The following is a 22,614-nucleotide window of genomic DNA, read 5'->3' as shown; positions in this document are numbered from 1 at the left end:
CTCTGCTTATACTTAAGTACAGAAACCACCAACAATTGCAAGCGTCCAATTACCAGTTCAACTCTTCCAAATCCGCCCACTCCGAGAGTTTCCACGACGTTGAAATCGGAAAGTTTCAACAAATTGTAAAAGCCGCGATCCGGTTGCGAGCTGTATTACGATGAGAGTTTTTCAACTGAAACTAAGAAAAATTCAAGGGACTCACTTTACGGCTTGCACTTCTCTGTACGTCTTCGTGACGTCGTCTAGGCCGCCGATCAATTGCGTGAACGATCTGAAAATATCCGCAACAGTTCGGACCAGCACATCAGCCCAAGTAGTGGGTAAAAAGGATTATTTCCGCTTTTTCGCAGTACTCTAATAGGCTTCATCTATTTGTACCGATTGCTTTACAATGCTATACCACTTCTACACAAATAATTTTTTTGCAAAACTTCTTAGTTTCTACATATTTGATATAATTTAATTCAATTAATTTCAGAATTTTTGGATGTCTTGCATCTCTGGGTTATGTGCAAAATCGTTATTACAACTTGGCGAAATCTCCCCTGCATCACCGTAAATGACTTTATTTATGAAAATTGCACCAATCTGTAGCGCTCAAGTTATTTCGCGAAACATATCGAAATTCCGGAAGTAGCCACCTCTAATTAACTGGCAGAAGTAGGCGACCCTGCAACCAAATTTTCTTTTTGAACTACTTGAAATTTTTAGTTTCACTTGAAGTAATTTTGACATCCCTCGGGAATATCTCACTCTACTTGAGTAGAAATCTATTACGTCACTACTACCACGTCTGCTGATCACCGTGTGAGCTAATTCCATTAAGTGAGATTGACGCAGAGGCGCAGATAAAAAGAATATTTTTGGAAGGGCGAGGCTCCTCTAAGCTGTCATTCAAATAAACAAGAGATCGAAGAGATAATCTAATTGAAGGGATCACGAACCTGTTGCGTCACGTGTTATACTGATTGATAAAAGAAGCGGGAGATGTATGCTTGATCTGCTGATTCCCAATTTATTTGGTTTGGTTGATTATAAATACCAATTCAAGGACTATTCACACGGCTTTTGTAGGCTCGAAACGAATTCATCGGCGGTGTTGGTAATTGATTTGTAGGAATGCTTCATTTAATATTCATTACAGCAACGGCTCTTGTTCTCGGTATCTTAGTAAGAGAATGCACGTTGGGTGTTGATGCGTTAGCACTAGAGCTGAACATATTCGACTCGGAAAATATTTGTGTACTTCCTGACCATGATGATTTTATTGAGGCTTGAGACCAATTTCATGATTGGTCACCGAAACACCATTTCCATGAATATTGGTAGCTTCCTACACTTTAAGCCAGAGGTCTCAAACACGCGGCCCGCGGGCCGCATGTGGCCCGCCAGAGCATTTTGTGCAGCCCGCGACGACATTTTAGATTTTTATTAATTTGACTATATATGAGTGTCACATATATCTTTTCAGGTTATGAAGTGAAAATTCCCTCTTAAATTGCTCCGAAAGCCTGAAACTATTCATCAAACTTCACAATCACATCAATTGCAAACGCGACCATGATTCACTATTTCGCCACATTTCCAATTCATGATGACAAAACCTGACCCTTAGACGATTAGTGATTGAAATTTGTGAGTTGGACTTCAACGCTACATTTCTTAGAAATACCCAGACTCGGGCTAACTCGATGGCAAAATGAAAATGACTCGAGTGGACTCGGAGTGACTCAGAATGCTGTGAATTTGTTAGTACCATGGACGCAACTAACTAATCGCGTATCAGGGGAATAGTAATAGATCAGAAGGTCGCAGCTTGGTATTTCGTTAACTCAGCAAGTAGTTATGGCATGCATTGGCTATCTGTAAGTTACATCTTTGGTCGTTAAACCATGTTATTAAGGCCACTTAAAGGTGCCGAGTACCGTAGTGGTACGCTCCAACGATGTAACAACAATGGGCCGTGCGGCGTTACGACATTTCAATCATCAGGACACATTCATTAATATATTTATATTTTTTTCTTCTATATTTCAAGATATTTGGCCATGAGATTAATAACCTACTTTTCAGAAGTATACCCGAATCCTGGAATTACAATGCTAAACCTAAAAATGTTTTGATATCAGATCAGTCTCTATTATCAATCTGTTAAATTCAAAATATTCATAGTAGCTGCAAAATTATAACCCGATAGCTTTTATGATGGCATCATACATTTGTCCGCCCATATGGTGTCTATATCTTATAATTATTATATATCAAGTACAATAACAATTCTATTCAAATAGGTATAAATTGATGATTCTTTTCGTGCCAGGCCTAAATTGATACAAGAGTAAATCACATTTTGACGATGTGTGTTTACTGTCAGTCTGCTGGATCGGCTCATTTTCAAAAGGACAATTCATTCCCGCCAAATAAGGCCTACTTGGAAAGACATAGAATACCACTATAATGCTGTGGCCCGCGGCGTTGTCGAAACTGGAAAACTGGCCCGCGAGCACATTTGAGTTTGAGACCTCTGCTTTAAGCGGTAGCAGTGTGCATTTCCACCCGTGTAGCATCGCGGTTACATGTTTGTGAATATGCACTATATAGGGTGGTCTTTAAGAAACGAAGTTTGGAAAGTTGTTGGTCTGACCCTGCCAAAATGTTCCTTTCGGATAAAAACTCCCTATGTGAAATTTTCTGATATTCAATAATGGTTAGAGGTGGCTCAATGGATTCGAAATTCTACTCATTTACAGTATAAAGCACATATAGTCACTTCTATAGCTGCTCTCTGACTAACGTTTATGCCTGGATTCCCTCACGTGGGTACTAGCTGCTCAGTGGCTGGGGTATCATGACGACCAATAGCAATTGCCGTTGCCAAGTGAGTGGTGTTTGAGTGCCTTTTCGCGTTGGGCACCAAAAAATCCAAATGCAAATTGCAGTGGCGCCTTGACCTTCATGATATTGCCAGAAAATTCCTCAACTAAGGCAATGGAACGTTAATCCAGGTAGCTGGTGAAAGCCAATGTGCGGATAAAAGTTTCTGCGGCAATGAAACTAGATGGCTCTTTCCTCTAAGCAGCCTAATATTCAAGAAAAACATCTGAAAGATGCAAGTTTCTGAAATTATTTGGTGATTTCTTCGTTGTAAAGTTGAATAAAGTATTCTACCGTATGTTTTTCTAGATAATACTGACCCGCTTTAAGAGTAGAATCATCTCCGAAGAAATTAAATATCATTTAACCCCACAGTTTCCATTCATTGAGCACAGGGATGGCAAACTAATCCGATAAGTCACTGGAATAACGACTGTTGACTGCTAGTGACAAATACTAGCCAATCACAGCTGCTCTTTAGTCTCTAATCTACCATATAGGATATGAAAAGCACAAGCTGAGGCTATCTTTTCTATTCTAAAATCAGTGTTGGGATCAAGTCACTACCTTCGAGTCACGAGTCGTCTCGAGTCATTGCGGATTTTGACTCGAGTCAAGTCAAGTCACTTGATTTTCAAGGGTGACTCGAGTCAAGTCAAGTCACCCGATTTTTGGAGGTGACTCGAGTCAAGTCGAGTCAAGTCAAGTCACGAGTCAAGTCACTAGTCGAGTCAAGTTGAATTTTCAAAGTACGATACGTGATTCAAGGTCATTGCATTTTGCTAACTGTTTTAAATACAGATGGGGTCCCCATTTATTTTGAATCGAGGAACGAAGAAAGAGTTGATTATACACGCAAGAATGCGCTCTATCGCTCATGCATACGTAGAAATGTCAAACTACGCAAGTATAGCGTTATAGCTTTAGTCTATAACAGGGGTGGAAAAACTGCGACTCGCGAGCCGCATGCTCATCTTTGAGTCTTTTATTGCGGCTCTTCAATGAGTGTGCACTGTGCAATGTGCATTCGGTGATAATGACCGTAAGCCACTGTGACTTTTCCGTCAAGATTCTCCCAATAATAAGCACAAAGCTAGAATTCAAACGTCATTACGAAACCAAACACTAAAACCTTAATTGCCAAGAGTTACCCAAAAAAGACATATTTACGAAGTATAATGATTACCGAGCTCCGCATTGTTTGACGTCATATCAGCCCGATTTCAAACACCTTGCAGCCTAGCTGGAGACGCATCGTCTTATACCACACAATAATAAACTTCATTCGATACCCAACATTTCCCTGTGACGGAATAAATTAGAATATATAAATTTTTGAGTCGTGACTCATCGATTTTTGATATGCGGCTCACGCGTGCAGCAGCTCTGCCCTCCCCTGATCTGCAATTATCAGTCACAATATAGGATAGCATATGACGCATTAAAACGTTCAATAAAATGATATGGAGCAATACCCTACTCACATATACATCCATGATATACAATTATAAACGTATGGACCATATTTGTTCGATTTAAAGCACGCAAGAGGGTTGGTTGAGGTGCGCAAGTTTACGAAAACGTAAGCTATAAGCTCCGATCACTGCGGTAACGACCAATTCGTTAGTGATGTAACAATGAAGGCTCGGTAAAACGCACAATCATTGAGTGATCGGTCAACAATCCGAACTTATACAAGATACGGCGATCTTGTCGACATCGATTACTTGATGACTTGAAATTGACTCGTAAAATTTGCTTCGAGTCACGAGTCAATCTGCATTTTTGAAGCGTCGAGTCAAGTCAAGTCATTTTTGCAAAGTGACTCGAGTCAAGTCAAGTCATACGAAAAAGGTGACTCGAGTCATCCCAACACTGTCTAAAATATGGGGATTTAAAGATAAAGAGCTGGTGGTTATGCTTCCATTCCGATGCCGTTCGGCACTAAAGAACCTGCATTCTTTTAGAGAGAATGCTTGGCCTGCATCGGTCTGTTTGGAAGCCCTGGTAACTTCATCTGCTTCTGATGTTCTCTTGGTCAAGTGTTTCGAAAGAAGGTGACGTCGTATTGACCAGACTACTTTTGAGGACTCGTTAGCTGATCATTATACATACGATGCTGTGGCTTACATGATACATGCGATGATGAAGGTATTGGAGACAGCTGTGAAAGTCACTCAGACGAGACATCATTGCAGAGAACTAATGGATCTGGCCTTTATGTGCCTTTTCGAGACAGCCTCTTTGAAACTCCCGGAGCCGTGCACCAAGACGAATGGAATGCGAAAGTGATATAAACTTTCAACGGTCCCGATGTATCGTTCACAGTTTATATAGTTATCGAGCTAGCATAGATGCATGCAGGAACTCTGCAGTCTGCATATTCTATTTCGCATCCACGTTGAGACATGGGCAACATTCAACAATAATGTGGATGTTTAAAGCTGCTAAAGAAGCTGTAGAAGTATAATGCGAATATTGTCGACATATCTAAAGCTACAGTGAGGAAGATGGTAGGGCAACTGTGGTTTCCGTTTGCGGGGTTGATTGGTGTGGCGTTGTTTGATGACGATCGGGACAAGTGCACCAAGGATAAGATAGTTGCTGCTATAAACGAGACTGAAGTGAAATAATAACTAGCATAGTGTGGGAGATTATTAACTTTAAACTCATTCCAGAGAAGATTTAAATTGACAAAGACGACGAAACATATTTTCAGAAAACATGCGTCTTTCCTATGGTTTTCTTGAATATCCGGAAGCTCAGTAGAAGGGGAAGTATAGTTTTATTGCTGCAACCAACGGCGACACAGAACGTCCCACACAGTGGCTGATGATGTTTATGCCCATATCACAAAAAATGAGGACCAACTTCACTTTGCAGTTGGTGCTGTTGCTGACCTCCGCGAAAATGTGCCCCAACACCCTCAAGCAGGGCTTACTTGGCAAAATAAAATGTGATTGGTCATCATGCCACCTCCGCCAATGATCAGCTAATACCAAGACGAGATATTCCAGGCTTTCAAGCGTTGACCCAATAGCAACTATAAATTAGCCATATATGTTCTAAACCTGATATGGGCAGAACTTATGATCCATTGAGCCACCTCTAATCATTAATGAATATCGATAACATTTCACACGGTGTGTTTTTTACCCAAAAGAAACATTTTGGCAGGGTCAGACCAACAACTTTCCAAAATTCTTTTTCTAGAACCACCCTAATATACATACATGGCACGCGAAATCAAAACCTACCTCAGACTATACTACGGTAGAAACCGAGTAGTCCCACAACATTGTAATCCAAATTATGAATGCACGCAAGAACGTAGGATTTATGACCGCGATATGATTCTGATTTGGGTTCTGTTTTCGTGCACCACTCTTTTCGGTCCTTTAAGTGTGAATACACAACACACTCATTTTGCTAAGAGTGCAGCCAACTAGGTATTTCGGGTGCTGTGATGCGGCCGATCAGGCCTTCAAGTATCTCATAGTGTCGAGATTTTGTAGAAGCTACATACCTCGTCGACAAAAAAATCTTATTGCCGATGGTCAGGGTTATAATGAGTCGAGTCATGACTGGAGTGGCGATTTTTTGACGACTCAACTTGACTCAAGTCATTTTCTCAAAATAGGGACTCGAGTCGAGCCGTTGCGCATGACTCGAACCAAGTCATATAACTCGACATTCAGCCGGCCAAGACCGACATTTCATTGTAATTTCGAAGAACAGTAAAGTAACCACTCTGTTGGGATTACGTCTATTGGTACTGGTACTTAAAAAATGCGACCAGAAACCGTTAAACGTGAGGAGAACTAGTATATTATAAATGCGAACCATTCGATATCACCAAACAGAGTTATAAGAGTGGTTTTAACAAGACTTTAATTGGAAACTGAGCAGTCAACACAATTACTTGGACTCGGACTCGGGTAATAATACCATGACTCGGACTCGAACCTTTGCTCGATGACTTGGACTTGGACTTGACTCGGTGGTGAATTGAAAATGACTCGACTTGACTCGAGTCAAAACCGTAAAAGTGAGAATGACTTGTGACTCGGAGCTTTGTGACTTGGTTACAACCCTGCCGATGGTGTATAAATATTTTTACTAGACTCGCATCACCCTATGGTTCAGTGCTTCTCAACTCTTTCAAATCACCGCCTCTTTATCAAGCTCAACACATATTTACGCGCCCTCTATCGCCCACTTTGGTATTTTAGCTATCCTGTTTCTCAACATTGCCAACGTTCGGAGCCACTGCCATAATTGATAATTACTATGATTCCAGCAATCGATTAGTTGTGCTAAGCCCGGGATAGGCAGTGGCTGCTTAGAGTTTCATTCACGCAGCCGGTGTCCATTGGTTGGTCATTTAAATTCCCCTTCCGGATAGAATAAAGAATCGCAAATTATCTCACTCTCGGTCTAGGACAAGACACGAAACTCCGTCTTTGTCATCCACGATTGCGTTCGCGGTTCGAAGATCTTCGCTGTGAAACAAATTCAAGTCGTTATTACACAGTTCGGACGAGCAGACTTGTACATACTACTGCATTTTCATTGTGTGCAACTAGCAATAGAACTAGAAATACTCTTCAAATCTTGCAACTATACCTATAACTAGCACTATAAATGATCTATAAATATCCGCAACTAGCTAACTAAAACTCAACCAATTCGACTCAATTCCGAAACAACTTCTTCACTTTCGTTTTATCCATTTGGATCCGCATTTCAAATGGACGGGGTTTAGAGTTCGAAATGGAACGGGTTTCGACTACTCAAACCAACCCCATGGCTACCCCAATATTGGCAGTGATGAATCCGAGCTAGCAATGACTGCAAGAATAACAGACAACGTCAAACGACGACGCGTGTTTTCTAGTTGTTTTGCTACTAATGTGCAAATAAAACTACACCAACTCACTTTTCGAAAACCGCAAATAAAATTAGACATTAGAACTGCTCAAAACGGTGTTCGGTTGACTTTTTCAACCAACTAGATTGGTAGTTTGTACAATAGGGTTGTCCAAATATAACTTTTTTTTCGGATTTTCGCGGCTATTAGCTAAAATTGTTAGCTGAAAAAACGTGGCACACCAAATTCGGCTCAATTCCAACTATAGTAGAAGCAAAGTTATTGAAGTTCAAAATCGTGGATTTGAAAAAAAATAGTATTTAATGTGGATAATCCAAGAATTATTATTAAAAAACTCGGATACCTTCACTTCTACGAGCTGGATTTAAGTTAAATTTGTTTTGCATACTTTTGTAGAAAACTAAACAATTTCATTGGTTAGTTGGCCAGTAATTTTAAAAAACATTTTTGGTAATGAATACAAAAATTTCACTTCTACTCGTTGGAATTGAATCAAATTTGGTGTGCAAAGTTTTGTTTAGCCACTTTAACAATTTTAGGTAATAGGCACAAAAATCTGAAAAACAGTCAATTTTGAACAACCCTATTGTAAAGGGTCTGCAGCCGAGTGCATCTATGTTTTTGTTTCGAGAACTCACCTGGTCAGAGCTTTCTCTCCAAACCAATCACCCTTTCCTAGAGTTCTGACGAAAACAGGTTCCTGCGATGACTCTTTGCGTTTCGTTATCTTTACCTGCGGTGAGAGTCACGTGATCCAGAGCCAAGCAACTTGACAATGACCACCGTAAATTCTCACCTTGCCTCGAGATATGATGTAGAACGTGTCTCCTACCGCACCTTGCCTTACGATGTATTCCCCGTTCGGATAGTGACACTGCAGATGGAATAAGCATCATCGATTTATCCTACACTGTTGGTCGGGTAGCTAGCCTCAAGGGTTGTTTCTAGATAAAAGAGCCCTGTTGGTTATATTGTACTAGCATATTAATATTTGTTTTGAAAGCCCGGTGATCCTAGTCCACGCTGAAGTTATTAACATTGATCAAAATTTCGGATATGGTTGTCGCTCAATCTCAAGCATTGCGTGAAATCGATTCAAAAAGATGTGTCCAGCACACTATATTTGGTCCCATCCTTTTTGGCTTTTTAGACTTGGCTTTTTCACGACCTTTGCTCTGGAACAGTGGTTCTAAAAGGGGGCGATATCTCCCCACTAGGAAAGATTTTAAGAAGGGAGCAAAATAACGATTGAGTCGATTGCGGGGTGGAGATATTAGAGCTTGAACAGAGTACTACTTGAACAGAGTAGCTATTTCCCACGCAAGCTTTATGGTTTGTAATACGCCACGACATGATCAACGTGAATGAAAACCAAAGAGTTACGAACCTCCTCCAAGACGTCAACAATCCTCGATATGACTCCTTCTTGCAATTTGGCGAACGTCGGTACGCTGTAGGAAGAAAACCATTCCTAAGTATGTAGTACTGCAAACTTTGGGTATAGGAAAAAGGGGTTCTGATGTATTCGTAATAGCTTTAACAACTGTTCGATACTACCCTTTGACTGAGGCACTGGCTTTCATATTTACAATTATTTGTAAGGTCCTAACTAACTAATCGCAGAGTAGTAGAGATGCATCTCACGAATCTGTTACTACCCTGCGATAGCACTTTCGTAGGGAACGGCTTGACCGAATCTATTGGACGCAGCTACTGTTGGTCTTTAATCGATTATTTAAATTGCTGGCTCATAATAAGTGATTGATGTCCTGGAGCACAAAACCCAACGGTAGAGTTACCATATGCCCTCCTTTGGGAGGATGTGTTCTCCTGAGTGGTGGCTTTTGGGCCCATCCCTCCGCCCTGGCCGAAGCCCCCCTCTTTTGCCAATCATGAAATCTCTGCATTTGTTAGAAAAGTCCCATATTTCGATAATCATCAAGTCTCTGCATGCGGTAGAGGTACATAGTTTTGATTTAGTCTATCCTTGCAACCATACAATAATAGATATAACCTGATGCAGCACATGGCTCAAACCCTGATGTGGTGTGCTGGCTCGTTACTAATGTCAGCCGATAGCTTCCCAGTTTAGTGTGGGTCTATTTAGCCCGCTGTCGTCGTACCGCTATTCTATTATTTCACGCTACATGTCATACATCTTCAACATGAAGGCATGAGCTCTAGTTAACTGGCTCACTTCTTTTATAATTTGTGACAATGTACGGTGAAAGAGGGTTCAGGAGCTAGAGCAAATCAACATTCCGGCTCGCTTCAAAGCCTTGTTATGGTGTCATAACACATCACGTAACCACGTTCCATATGGCGCTCCAATATTCAGTCAGTAACAATAAATGCTAAAGAAGGGCGGAGCTCCCCAGAAGCTGAAATTACATACTTATTACAGACAGAAGTCTCGCCCAGCACCCCCATCCCCCCAATTGCATGGCTACTACTGATCTTCCTATTTTAGGAAATCGAAAATGTCGTCCGATGTGGCCTAAATGTTTTCCCCTTTGGACATTTTACCTCCTTAGTAGCTTTAACAGCCAGGCCACAGGACAGGCACAACTAAAAAACCTCATAAATGACGTGATATCTGTAATGTGGATATTTGAGCGGGTCTTTCATTAGTAGGACTGGAAAAAATACCTTTTTTGTCAACACAAGGGGATTTTCCGGGAAAATTTTAGAATTAAAAGTTTCCTATTTCCGTAATCTAACTTTTGTGATTTGGAAAAAAAGTTCTCCTTTCCGGATTTCAAAATATGGCAGCCCTACGTAACGGTGAAATGAAATTATTGCAATAGTAATAATAGTAGTAATAGTAATAATAATAACTAATGTTGGTTGAGTATTGTCGAATGTATCATTTTCTGCTTCTATTTTTTGTCTCAGGATGAAACACTTCAATTTGAACTTCATTAAAGAATTATCTTCTACTTCAGTTGCATCAGCAAGTACTTTTCGTGGCCTTCATTGTTGGATATGAAACGCACCTATTTTGAAATGAGTGTGTTCCTATTGACAGCAAATCGAAGTCAGCGGACGAACTTTAAAACGAGAAATCAGTGATCTGCATTCGAGGGCATTCCATGTTGCAAAGTTTAAACATCATAAATTTATTTAAATATCATGAAGTGAATTCACCTCTTGAGAAATTCGAGATGCTCTTCCTGTTTCATGAGTCCGGTTCTCATCATGATCGCCTGAAAGCATTGTCGGTCGATGGCCCAGAGTTTTACTCGAGTCACGGCTGCCGAAAAAAGAAATTACGCATTTAGTTAGGGTAGGGTTACCATACGTCCTCTTTTAAGAGGATTTGTCCACTTTTTTGACTTTTTGGAAAGTGTCATCGGAGGACGCCCTTTTGTCCTCTTTTTTGAGATTTTGTCCTCTTTTTTGAAAATTTAGGTCACATTTAGAGCAAAATGCGAGTGATATGCCGTAAATTAGCACAGAAGTGACGCTCCGGCGGGTATTTCGGAGTGAAAAACGGTGAATTGAGCTCTGAGCGAAAAGTTGACCTGTTTTTTTTAGTCAACCACCTAGCAATGTGGAGAGAAAAACGGTATTTTGAGCTCTGTGCGGAAAGCTGACCTTTTTTTTTAGTCAACCGATCACCATGTTCGGTAGAATTCACCGACTTTTGAAAATTCTTCTCCGGTTTTGCAAGTCTCAAATTTCTGAAAAAGTGTCCTCTTTTTAAATTTCCAAAATATGGTAAGCCTAATTTAGTACCGGACCAATACAGACTCAGGACACGTTGTCAGAGTCGATTTCGACTCTAGTCCTCCACCATCGATTGTTTATTGGCTTGATAGGTATATTCCGCGGTCGCTGGTGTTTGCAGAGATCGGCAAATTGTGCTCAAGTTTTATATTTCGGGCGACTGACGTTATAGTGAATATGGAGATGGTGGGATCAGTAACTAAGTACTGCTATACTTGTTCGGAGTACTCAAGCAGGTATTACTTACTTTTACTAATTCGTTGAACCAATAGTAGACGATATTGATAATTATAAGATCTTGCAAAGTAATAGTTATAGTTATTACTTTGCAGGTGGACGTTAAATATGGTGTGAAAGCAAACAATATCTTATACTTACTTTTACTACTAACTCGAGTGGTGATATGTTAAAGCAGTGGTTCTCAACCTTTTTGTCTTCGCGGACCCCTTTCGGACCGTCACAGACCCCACGAAGTTTTAGTTCAAAATTAGCTCAATTATCGTGCAATGGTCATCTGTCTTGTGCAAATGACAACTGTTGGCTCAGCGATGAACAGCAGCAAAATGACCTCTCTTGAAAATAAGATCATACTTGCGCATGTAGAAATTGGGTTGACTTGAATTATTTCAAAGTGAATTCCGCAACTGCATTTCCTGAAAATACTTGGCCGTGTCTTGAAAATACGCTCATTCGAGTTGATATGAACGAGTGTCAAAATTCCATTCCCACAAATATATAGGTGGTGGCCGATGTAATATTAACGCGTAACGCTTCCGACAACACATTTGGGTATGATCGCAACAAACAAGGCGCCAAAATAGACAAACAAATTTTTTAATGAACATATAACGTCAAGACTAGTCATTTCTATCTAGCAGCTTATCTTGAAAAAGGGTTGAGTATATCACTGGAGAAGAAGAATTTTTATAAATATTACGCAGTCACCGTGAACCTCACTCATCCATCCATTTTTCCCACAATCCCCAACAAAACATCTCTAAACATCAAAATGTTTGTATCATTAAGTCATTGGCAATATAGCAATTAAAATGAGTCTGCACGGTAGGATATTTCATCTCAGATAGTCATTCTACTGATGTGAGCCCAAGGGTTGTAAACAAGTCATAAGGCTCCGAGTCACAAGTCAGTCCCACATTTATAGTTTTGACTCGAGTCGAGTCGAGTTATTTTCAATTCACCGCCAAGTCAAGTCCGAGTCCAAATTCCGAAGTAGAATGCCGAGTCCGAGTCCAAGTCATTGTGTTGACTGTTCAGTTCCTAGTTAATGTCGATTGAAACCCACTTTTTACAACTCTTCTCGGTGATATCGAATGCTTCGCATTAATAATGTACTAATTTTCTGCTTTTTAACAGTTTCTGCTAGCATTACATTACCAGTACTGATAGACGAAAATATAATAGTGCGATAACTTTACTATTCTACGAAATTACGATGAAATGCCTGTCTTGGTAGACCCAATGTCGTGTCATATGACTTGGCCCGAGTCATGCGTAATGACTATAGTACAAGTCGAGTCAATACACAAATTGACTCGATTCGAGTCGAGTCATTTTTCAATTTTTAGAATTTAACTCGAGTTAAGTCGAGTCACCAAAAAATCGTGACTCAAGTCTGACTCGAGTCATTATAACCCTGGTGAGCTCTGGAGTTTTACTTATAATGAAGCGAAAATGACTTGAGATTTTCCGATTTAAAAAAATAAAAATTTGGTTATCAACTATTTTGGGGCTTCGCAGACCCCTGAAAATGCTTCGCAGACCCCCGGTTGAGAACCACTGTGTTAAAGAACTTCCATTTGGGCCATTGACGATTAACATTTCCATAACAACCGCGTCAAATAGCGACTGCATCGCGATAATTGAACATATTTTCCAAAATTGCAACTGTTTGTACTCTCATTGCTCACTTTGGATAAATCATGACGATGCAGCCTGCCATTTCGGAAGTAGAAACCTCCGATGAACTGTCAAAAGTTTGTACGATCATATCCACTTTGTGATGCAACTTTATTACTTGAGTACGCTTCAGACCTTTCATTGTCTAGTTCAAATAGTTTTGATATGTGTTATAAAACAGAACGTCTAGTTAGGCCTGAATATTTATGACGTTGTGTACCAACGATAACTACTTTGACCGGCTCTGAGTGTAGCTATATGTATGTATTTAGTTCACTTATCATAAGGATACGCACCCACTATTGCTGACAAAACTTTTGGTGACCAGCAGTTTTCGTTGCAGTGAAATTGCGATCATCGACTCACCTTTGACGGAAGCGGTCCTGGTGCAGTTGTACAAGATAGCTAGCTCGCCGAACACTTTTCCAGCGCCCATATTGCAGAGATGTTCGCCCGCCTTCGTCACTTCCACTTTACCATCTGTCAACAGATTGGACGACTGTCTCATATTGATTCATCGATTGGTGTTTGTCATTCGGCGGGAGCCATCGAGCAGTCATAGATATAGGGCTGAGCAAGTCGAATATCTGAGTGATTCGATTCTGAATCGAGAGTCAGACTTCGGGTTAGGTATTCGAGTATCACTCGTCATGATGTCATAAAAGTATGTAATATGTGGAAAGTTCAAGTACATGCACCTTTTATGCGGCCACAAACAATATAATGACAGCTCAGCCACATAAAAAGATAATTTTGCATTTTGACCATGCTTATTTCATTGCACTTTGTGGCGATACTTTGAGTAGATCACGACTTCCCAGATATATGATTTCCACCGACGTGCGTAGTAAGGATGGTGTGAACGTGAGGTTCACGTTCGCGTTCTGTGTGTGAACCTCAAGAATTTAGAGGTTCACGTTCACATACGACCCTTGGTAGGTTCTCCACAATGAACCTTTTCATATATTATATTTGTCACTTCTTCTTAACATCTTTGGTTGAAATTTATTGCATTTCAATGGCGGGCCACTCTATGTATGGCGCTGGCAGCATGAAAATCACCACTAAACGAACCTGCACCTTATTCGAACAATCAATGAGAATTGATATCGTGTCTGCTGTAAAAAATCTAGCAGGCGTACGGGTCCATCTTGACTTCATTTACTGTGTCATAGAAACCAAATCCGTTCGATTGGGGTGTTGGCTACAGTTGTATAACTTATCAATGGGGTAATATCGGTAGCAAGTATAGAAACTCGTTTGACACACTGCTCAATATCAACGTAGCAATACTCAGACGCCGAATACATTGTCCGGTCTGGCCGATACCGCTGAGGCACAAGGTTATATATTCCCTTGCAAGTCCTCGTCGAAATTACTGACAAAGCGACGGAAGATATTGATTTTATGGGATTATTATATCATTTGATTGTCCCAGTTGATACATTTAGCGACGTTTAACACGTCAATATGTACGTCAGCATTGACGGAATTATGTGGCTCGAGTCGTCGCTGGGTATCGTGTAATATGCTATCACTTCATTGAAACATAGGATTTGAATTAGCAATATGACGTCATGAGGTTCACACAATCCCTATAGTGCGTAGTTTTGTGCTACATATTACATATGCTGCGATAAGACCAATCGAGTTATTGAGGATTCATTAGTGGAAAATAATATCGGAAACATAATCTTCATGAATTAAATCTGTCACTACTCGCCTCGACTCATTATTTGGACCATTATGCTCAGCTTTCTTCACAGACTAGAAATGGCATCTGACAACACATTGAGTGACTGCTTGTACAAATGTACATCCGTCATTCCAGATTAGTGGTCCGACTCTATGCGGCCTCGCTAGAGCAAATAACGAACCTTCAAGCACGTAGACGGACGACCCGACATTTCCTTCCTTGATAATCATGCAGGAATGGTTGTACTCGACCGGATGCATGCTTTTGACGATTTCCTCGATCTGGCATTTCTCCAAATGCTTCATAAAGTCGTTGTCCAAAATCGCCTCGCGGATCAAAGCTTTCGTCCTGTAAAGAAAAGTCAGTCGTGAAAAATTAATCAAAATCTCATCATTGCCTTGTTGTAACCGCAATTACTATCTTTGGTCTCGATGTTACCTCAACGATTTCGGAGTGTGTTGAATAATGAACGAGTTTTGATTGACGGGCTCGCTGGAGATGGCTTGTCGCTTGGCTCGTTTTGCATGACCGCCTCTGCCGTTTTGCGCGGGTTTCGAGTCGACAGAAGTCGCGCCATTTGACGGAAACGCGGTCGGGAGCGTACCGCAAATGTAACTCATCATCCGACGCTTATCGGGAGTCATGGTTTTGAAATATTCGCCGATTACGTCAATGTTGTCGAAAGAAAATATGTTTTTGTCGCTTTTGATGCCATGGTCGACGCTTTTACTGCGGGAATGCTTCCTGTTGTGCATAGTGGGCGAGGTTTGAATCGCGACGTTCACTCGTTGCTTTTTGATGGCCTTCTCGCTGCTTTCCGACTTTGATTCATCTACTTGCGGGCAGCAACGACATTCGTAATGACATGGGTCAGCGTGGTTATTATTTTCTTCTTTCGCCTTGTTTTGTTTAAATCTCGATTTCCACGAAGACTTCTTGGCTCTGCGTGTCTGGTTCTCGCCCGCAAGCTTTTTCATCTTATTTCGGTTGAGCTCCAAGCAATGTCGCGTCTCCTCGGTGGCAAAAGGCATGAATGCAGTGATGAGACTCGACGACGTTTTCTTCTTCCTGCGAACCCCGCGTTTTTTCCACAGACATTTCGGCAAAATGCTTTTGCCACCGCAACCAGACTCGTCGAAGGATCCTCCCAATGAAAAATTAGCGGCGAAATGATTGGTGGATTTGTGAGGCGAATCAGATTGACTGCAAGATGGCCGCCCGCAGAATGAGCAATCCTGAGATTTTTGGATGTAAACGGGACTGGTGCCTGTAGAGAACGACACGCTGGATTGTGTCTTTTCAAACTGATCGCTTATGACTTCACGTCCACATCTGTGAAGAGACGCGACGCTTCTGGATCGGACGCTTTCGAGCGGCATAGTTTCGACGTAGTCCATTCGAGTTGGCGACACTAACGGACTACCGTACGTTTCCTGTGATTCGTTCAGGCTCGGACTAGAGGAATCCAGGAGAATGATTGGTTTGGCCGTATTATCGGAACTCTCTTTGTTGGGAAAAACGCTGATGGTGATGCGGTCATCCGTCTTCGTTTTCGATCCCCCATTGAACTGATTCCTGAGGTTGATGGCTGGCTGCAAAATGCTACGATATTTGTCCAGCTCGCTCGAAAGCTGTTTGATCAGATCGTCCTTCTCTTCGAGCTCCAACTCCAAATCGGAAATGAGCACGTCTCGTTGGTGGAGCTGATTTGTCGTGTCTTGGACGCACTGCTGCAAGTCCCGTACGGACATCATCACGGGTAATAGGGTCTATGACGAAATATCAGTGAACTGACTGATGAGAAGAAAATTCCTGACAGGCCAGACTTGTGCAAACGACTGGAATATGAAAATTCGGAACTAGAGTCTAGAACTATTCGTAAACCAGTTGGTTATAGTTGAGCATCAACTAAAACAAGGTAGGCACTGTGTACAAGTCGGTCGCTGATACCTTCGCAATCGGTTTGAAACTGATATCACGCAAGGTGTGGTAATTAGTTGTCCAGGACCTTTTTTCTGGTCACGATCCAATTTCCGATTTCAAATCGTTCCCCGACCCCCTTCTAATTTGATGAACTGATTTAATCACTGCTCTCTTGAGTCCAGTCCAGCAATTCGAAATATCCCAGTGAATAGGCAAACGAGTAAAAATTGATTATGAATCCCAAATAAGTCAGCTTCATTGCGCGAGATTAGTTCCACAAATATAATTTATATTGCTTTATAATTTTACGAGCAAGTCTCTCTGCATCGCGATCTAAACAAGCAAAATTAGTGACTCAACATTTCTCTTTCTGTTACGGGCCATAACGTCAGGTCAACCCATCAAACGTTTCAGGATATGACTTGAGATTTCTGCTAAAACCCCGCTTGCAGTCGCGAAATGTGTCAATGTTTAGTTTATTGATACTGTTGCGAGACTATACTTGGATAATGGATGTTATCTGTCCTTTACGAAGCAATTGTTCAGATAAATCGAGCTTGTGACGTAGTAGATATTGCAAACCATTGGAAGCTTCATAAAATGGCAAGATATCGACATTTTAGTCGTGACTAAGGGGTTAATATCTTGCTGCTTAATATCTTGATCATCCTTGGAATGAAATGGTGGTCGATCAAGAGCGCGCGGGTCCATTTCGACTTGTTTGGCGGCGGATGACTCACCAAATTTTATTGCGAATCCAGTCATAGCACTACCATCAATCAGAATATCCTCAGTGACCTGAAGCACTGCTTATCAACTATCCTTTTGATATGGTGCGTTGATTTTTAACCTCTACAATTGACGTTCTGTACGCTAGGAGTCATTTAATGTTTACTCAAAACTTATACATCCCAGTCCATGCGATGCACCGAGTCTGCATAAATTCTAATCAGAATAATGATGAGATAGGCCGCAAGGTATAGGAAATACGCGGCCTATATTGAAACAAATGCGAAACTACACCTGTCATTTACTGCGTGCGATGCTGTTGAATTTGCTGAGCCTGTTCTGTGAAGCGAGGCATAGCCTTGTTTCGAGTGCTGCTCTCATGAGCGTGTCGATATCATGGATACAATTTTTTTATTGGAATTATTTTCTGCAATAGCAGGAAATACTCGCACTGAAAGGTATGTCAGGTAGGGCTGTTCAAATTTTTTTTTCTCGATTCCAGCTATTCAGTGAATAAATTGTCAGTTTACCCTAAAAACGCTGCACACCAAATTGGTTCGTTTCTAACAAGTATATGGCTCTGCATATCCAATTAAAAAATTTAATTTATTAGGGAAAATTTTAAAAAAATCAAATCTTTCTGTCAACTCCATGAAATTGTTGAGCTGTCTTCAAGGATGATGCAAAACAAATTTGACTTAATTCCAACGAGTACAATCACTGAATTGCTGGAATCCAGAAAAAAAGTTATTTATGAACAGCCCAAATGTCGGGGGATGGCCTGCAAACAGACACGGAAATTTTTTTTTAATGAGATTTCTATATTCATGAATGTTTAGAAGCAATACCCCAAATTCAATATAGGTATTCAACTGTTTAAACTATGCCATTGAAGCAAATCGTATTGAACTTAAACATGTTCACTGGCGAAGTCGCCAAAATGCTCAAGTTACACTCTACATTTGTAAGCGGCTTCACGATCCACAACACAGAAAACTTCCCCCTTGAAAATAGGCTCCACATTTCGGCAGTAGCACCACGAGATGTCCATTACCGACTCACAGTTGATTTTTTTTTTAATCTATGCTAGGGTTTTAGTTTCCAATAAATGATAGATGTTGTACACTCTTACCGAAAAGAGTGTGTGGTCACGGCCAAGGACGGAAAATGGTGGTACACAAAAACAGAACCTAACTCAGAATTATATCGCAGACATAAATCCTACCTTGCCACGTGCATAGTATGCACTGCATACCTTCCTACGTTTCTACGTGCATATATAATTTGTAATAAAATGTTACACCGCGGTATAAGTCTGAGGTAGGTTCTGGTTTCATGTATCATGGGTGTATACTGTATATACACTCCCGTATATCAGGTGTGCTACACGACTGGAAATTTACACTCTTTTCGCTAAGAGTGTACCGTATATATTGCATCCTGTTAACCTGGTATAAGGCATAAACCTGCCTACATATTGTGATAATGTGTCTGGTGCAGCCAGAACCATTAACGCTGTACGCGTTTGCAATATTATGGTGCACACTGGGGTATGCGATACATGTCACTGAAACACACTGATCTGAAGTCGATGTTTTCTAGCAGTAACATTCTCTTAACAATGATCTTCGTCTCAAAATCATTCAATGAACGTACACGAACGACATGCCTCCAGTGTGCGACTGCTGAATAAATACTCGCGACGCTTTTGAGTTATGAAACGAGACATGGGGTTACTTTTAAGCGATCATGTCTGGAGTGCATGCTTTATCGACACCGTTAGTATTTTACGCATCAGCAGTAGCCGTGCAATTAAATAGTTTAGTAGTTTGCAATACATTTGAGCGATTGGTGTCGTTCGCATGATATCGCATCGTTTCGAATATTTCATTTCATTGCTACTTTTATATATACCCTTCTCAAGTATTTTGGACATTTTAGAAAATGTCACGTCTATTTGAGTGGCCTCAATCTTAACGTGGAAAGCATACATTCTGCGACTGCATTGAAGTTTTCAAATCAAAACACAAACCTGCTCTGTCCAAGAAGTCCAGAATATATCTCTTCAACCAGACATTCTGAACCTCGTTAAAAACTTAGCTACCGCTCTTTCCTGAGGCTCGCGCAAATAATGTAACGCAATGCGATTACGAGTGGTTATATCCTGACAACCGATTCATAAACGACCCATGACAGCGGCAACAAAGACCCACCATCGTCTGACTGCCATAAATACGTATTCGTAATTTTATCGTAATTAATGCTGAGAAATCGATTGCTTTTGTGTCCTGTTATTGCCGATATCTAATGTTGATCACTTAGGAAGACGTAAAATCAATTAATTGCTTTCTGATATTGCGCGAGAAACTGTTTAAACAGAGACTGCAAACAACCGACAATCCCGCTTCTAAACGTCAAACGTAACCCAAAACATATTCCGTTACGCGACATTAACTCAAAATTTCGCCTCGAGGCCTCGATAAGGGACCGATTTCAAAACATACTTTAGCAGTTCAAGTCTACACATTCTTCACGAGTCGATACATTTCACATCTCGTGGCTTTTCGAAAGATTCTTTTGATGTCAGATAACAGATTTTAACTCGACCCTTCTGCCTGCGTCACAATTCGAAATCGCGTCTGAGTGGTAAAAGTGATCAAAATTGCTAGCGAATCAACACTATTTGATTTTCTCAAAACTATCTAAATTTGTCGCCCAAATCCAAAATTTGCGATACAAAGACGTCTAACTGGCTTTATTACATTGTCAATTGCAAGGATACATATACGATAACTCGAAAATACTTTCCCGGTGCCTCTTATCGAGAATTATCGACACAACTAAGGAATCAAACAGATGCAAAAGTGAAACCAATATGCCAATGTATGGCTAATCAATCCAAATTACAGATATTCGTATTGTAACAATGGTAACAACAAGAACTTGGTACCGGAATAGCAACGATACAGGTAAACGACAGAAGAGATACATAAAGAAAAGCAGACTAATGGTAGATTTGTAAGTCACATCAAAAATATTTTTGTTCACAAAAACTGGGAATCATTTCCATTGATTGTTGGAAAGCGAATCGATGTAGATTCCCACATTTTAAAATGAAGAAAGGGTCTAACCTACGCAATACAGTGAAAATCATATGCATTATTGCAATGGATGCCTAATGTTCAAGGCAATGGATGCTTAATGTTCAATTTCGGTAGCACAAGCCAGCTATCTTATTTTATGTTGGTGTACTCTGTCACCTCACACTGCCGCGTTAATTGAAACAATCCCTTCGCTTGCCGGGTTTAGAAATCGTTGCCCACAATACTCACTTTTCCAGCAGTAAATAGATGTCTCGAATTTGTATCGTGGCACTCAAACTTGTAGAAACTATCGGATATTCGAAATTCGCAGAGGGAAATAGCACTCTAATTAACGATCCTTAAAAATCCGCAACCAACTAAAACACAACTGACTAATGACTATAGAATCAGGTCTGAAGCAAACCATCAATCTTTATTCGATCAGAATCGGGTCGGGAGTTCGACCACCAAAATCCACCCCTGACTGCGCCGCCGTTGGCAGTGATGACTCCGAGCCAACAATGATACAAAACAACACCGGTAATACGATTTACGCCAAACAACGACACGTATTTTATGGTTGTTTAAATTAGAAGTTGAAGTAGTCGCGTTTCAAAATCCGCAACTATAGGACCAAAACTACTCAAATAACCAGTAGTTATTTGATGACCTTGAACTAACTAGATTGATACTTTGCCAATGTGCAGGTTATACAAACTTACTACTATATATCACGTCTGATGTGGAAAATTATAAAAAAAAATACAAAAATAAACAGTTCTAGAGGTTTTAGTTGCTTTGAATATAATGTTTGCTGACTCCTGTACAGTCCTGACGAAAAAAGTATAATATGCGTCACTCAACTTCCTTTTAAATATAATAGCATTAATAATAACTAGATTGGTAGTTTGCACGAGTCTGTTCCCGCCATTCAAATCGGAACACTGCAATCGACAATCGAACAGTAATTGTCAATTTGACTATAAGCGCAGACCAATGCAGTTTCTGTGCGAGTTGAATTCCTTCATATCTAAACCTTCTCCATCCATGCATCGCTCGCTGTATTCCAATGGAAAACATTCGTTCGCTCTGCCACACAATCGGTTTCCATTAGCCGATGTAAATACATGCTAATAGAGCTATTTCCGATGACTCATCTCTAGCCAATTACCGATCAACGGCTTGTTTAGGCTGCGTCGCGGATTATTCTGTGGTCAACATTCGCCAGCAAATCGATAATGATGATGTTTGCGTGAAAATAGCAGCTCGATGGATCACGGTAACATGGAACACGCCAAGACATGAATGTTCACGGCTCCATGCGAAGAAGTGTTTCCTAACCTTTTTGTTGGCGCGGTCATTTAAGCGTTTTGAGCGGTTGCGCTGGCCGCTATTGAACGTTTCGTGGACTGGACAGCATAGGTTGGCTATAGAACGGTATACTTGCCGGCAAAGCTACCTGATGACTAAAGCAAGCTCATAAGTGCCGATGGTGACATGTGCTAGGCGCAAATAAAGACTATTATTATAAATATATGTATATAGATATAGATACATATTATAGTTGTGGTGTAGACATTGGCATTCTATGGACCTTTAAATTTAGTCCCCAGGGGGTACCTCATGTTAAGAATACCACTAGCAAAGTGGAACTAAAATGTAATCCCTAATTTCTCCGCACATGGACGCGTGTATGGAAAAGTAGCATGTCTCTTCTCCAATTATATCCAAACAAGAATAAACAACATCCAGTCTAGAACTAGATACTT

At 40.7% G+C, this 22,614-nt stretch overlaps 1 protein-coding gene across 2 annotated transcripts in view; it reads right to left on the bottom strand.

Moving 5' to 3' along the window:
- The window catches only part of LOC145434658 (cGMP-dependent protein kinase 1-like), a 36,132-nt gene that overhangs the window by 11,346 nt on the left and 2,172 nt on the right, over positions 1-22,614 (bottom strand). The window contains exons 1-10 of one of the 2 annotated variants that reach the window (XM_080311998.1): positions 15,549-22,593; positions 15,292-15,458; positions 13,781-13,894; positions 10,916-11,021; positions 9,156-9,219; positions 8,565-8,642; positions 8,407-8,501; positions 7,308-7,379; positions 206-274; positions 54-150 (exon numbers count right to left, since the gene is read on the bottom strand). In XM_080311998.1, coding sequence (XP_080168124.1) covers positions 54-150; positions 206-274; positions 7,308-7,379; positions 8,407-8,501; positions 8,565-8,642; positions 9,156-9,219; positions 10,916-11,021; positions 13,781-13,894; positions 15,292-15,458; positions 15,549-16,864 — 2,178 coding nt within the window. In that variant the 5' untranslated portion in view covers positions 16,865-22,593. Of the gene's footprint in view, positions 1-53; positions 151-205; positions 275-7,307; positions 7,380-8,406; positions 8,502-8,564; positions 8,643-9,155; positions 9,220-10,915; positions 11,022-13,780; positions 13,895-15,291; positions 15,459-15,548; positions 22,594-22,614 lie in introns of those variants that run through there. The other variant, XM_080312000.1, reaches the window with a different exon arrangement.

The sequence above is a fragment of the Botryllus schlosseri genome, chromosome 2 (assembly GCF_051294905.1).
Source record: "Botryllus schlosseri isolate E-star chromosome 2, Bs_hap1, whole genome shotgun sequence".
In the NCBI taxonomy this organism is placed as follows: Eukaryota; Metazoa; Chordata; class Ascidiacea; order Stolidobranchia; family Styelidae; genus Botryllus; species Botryllus schlosseri.
The sequence above is the reverse complement of the archived record's forward strand: the minus strand, read 5'-3'. Positions and strand labels throughout refer to the sequence as shown.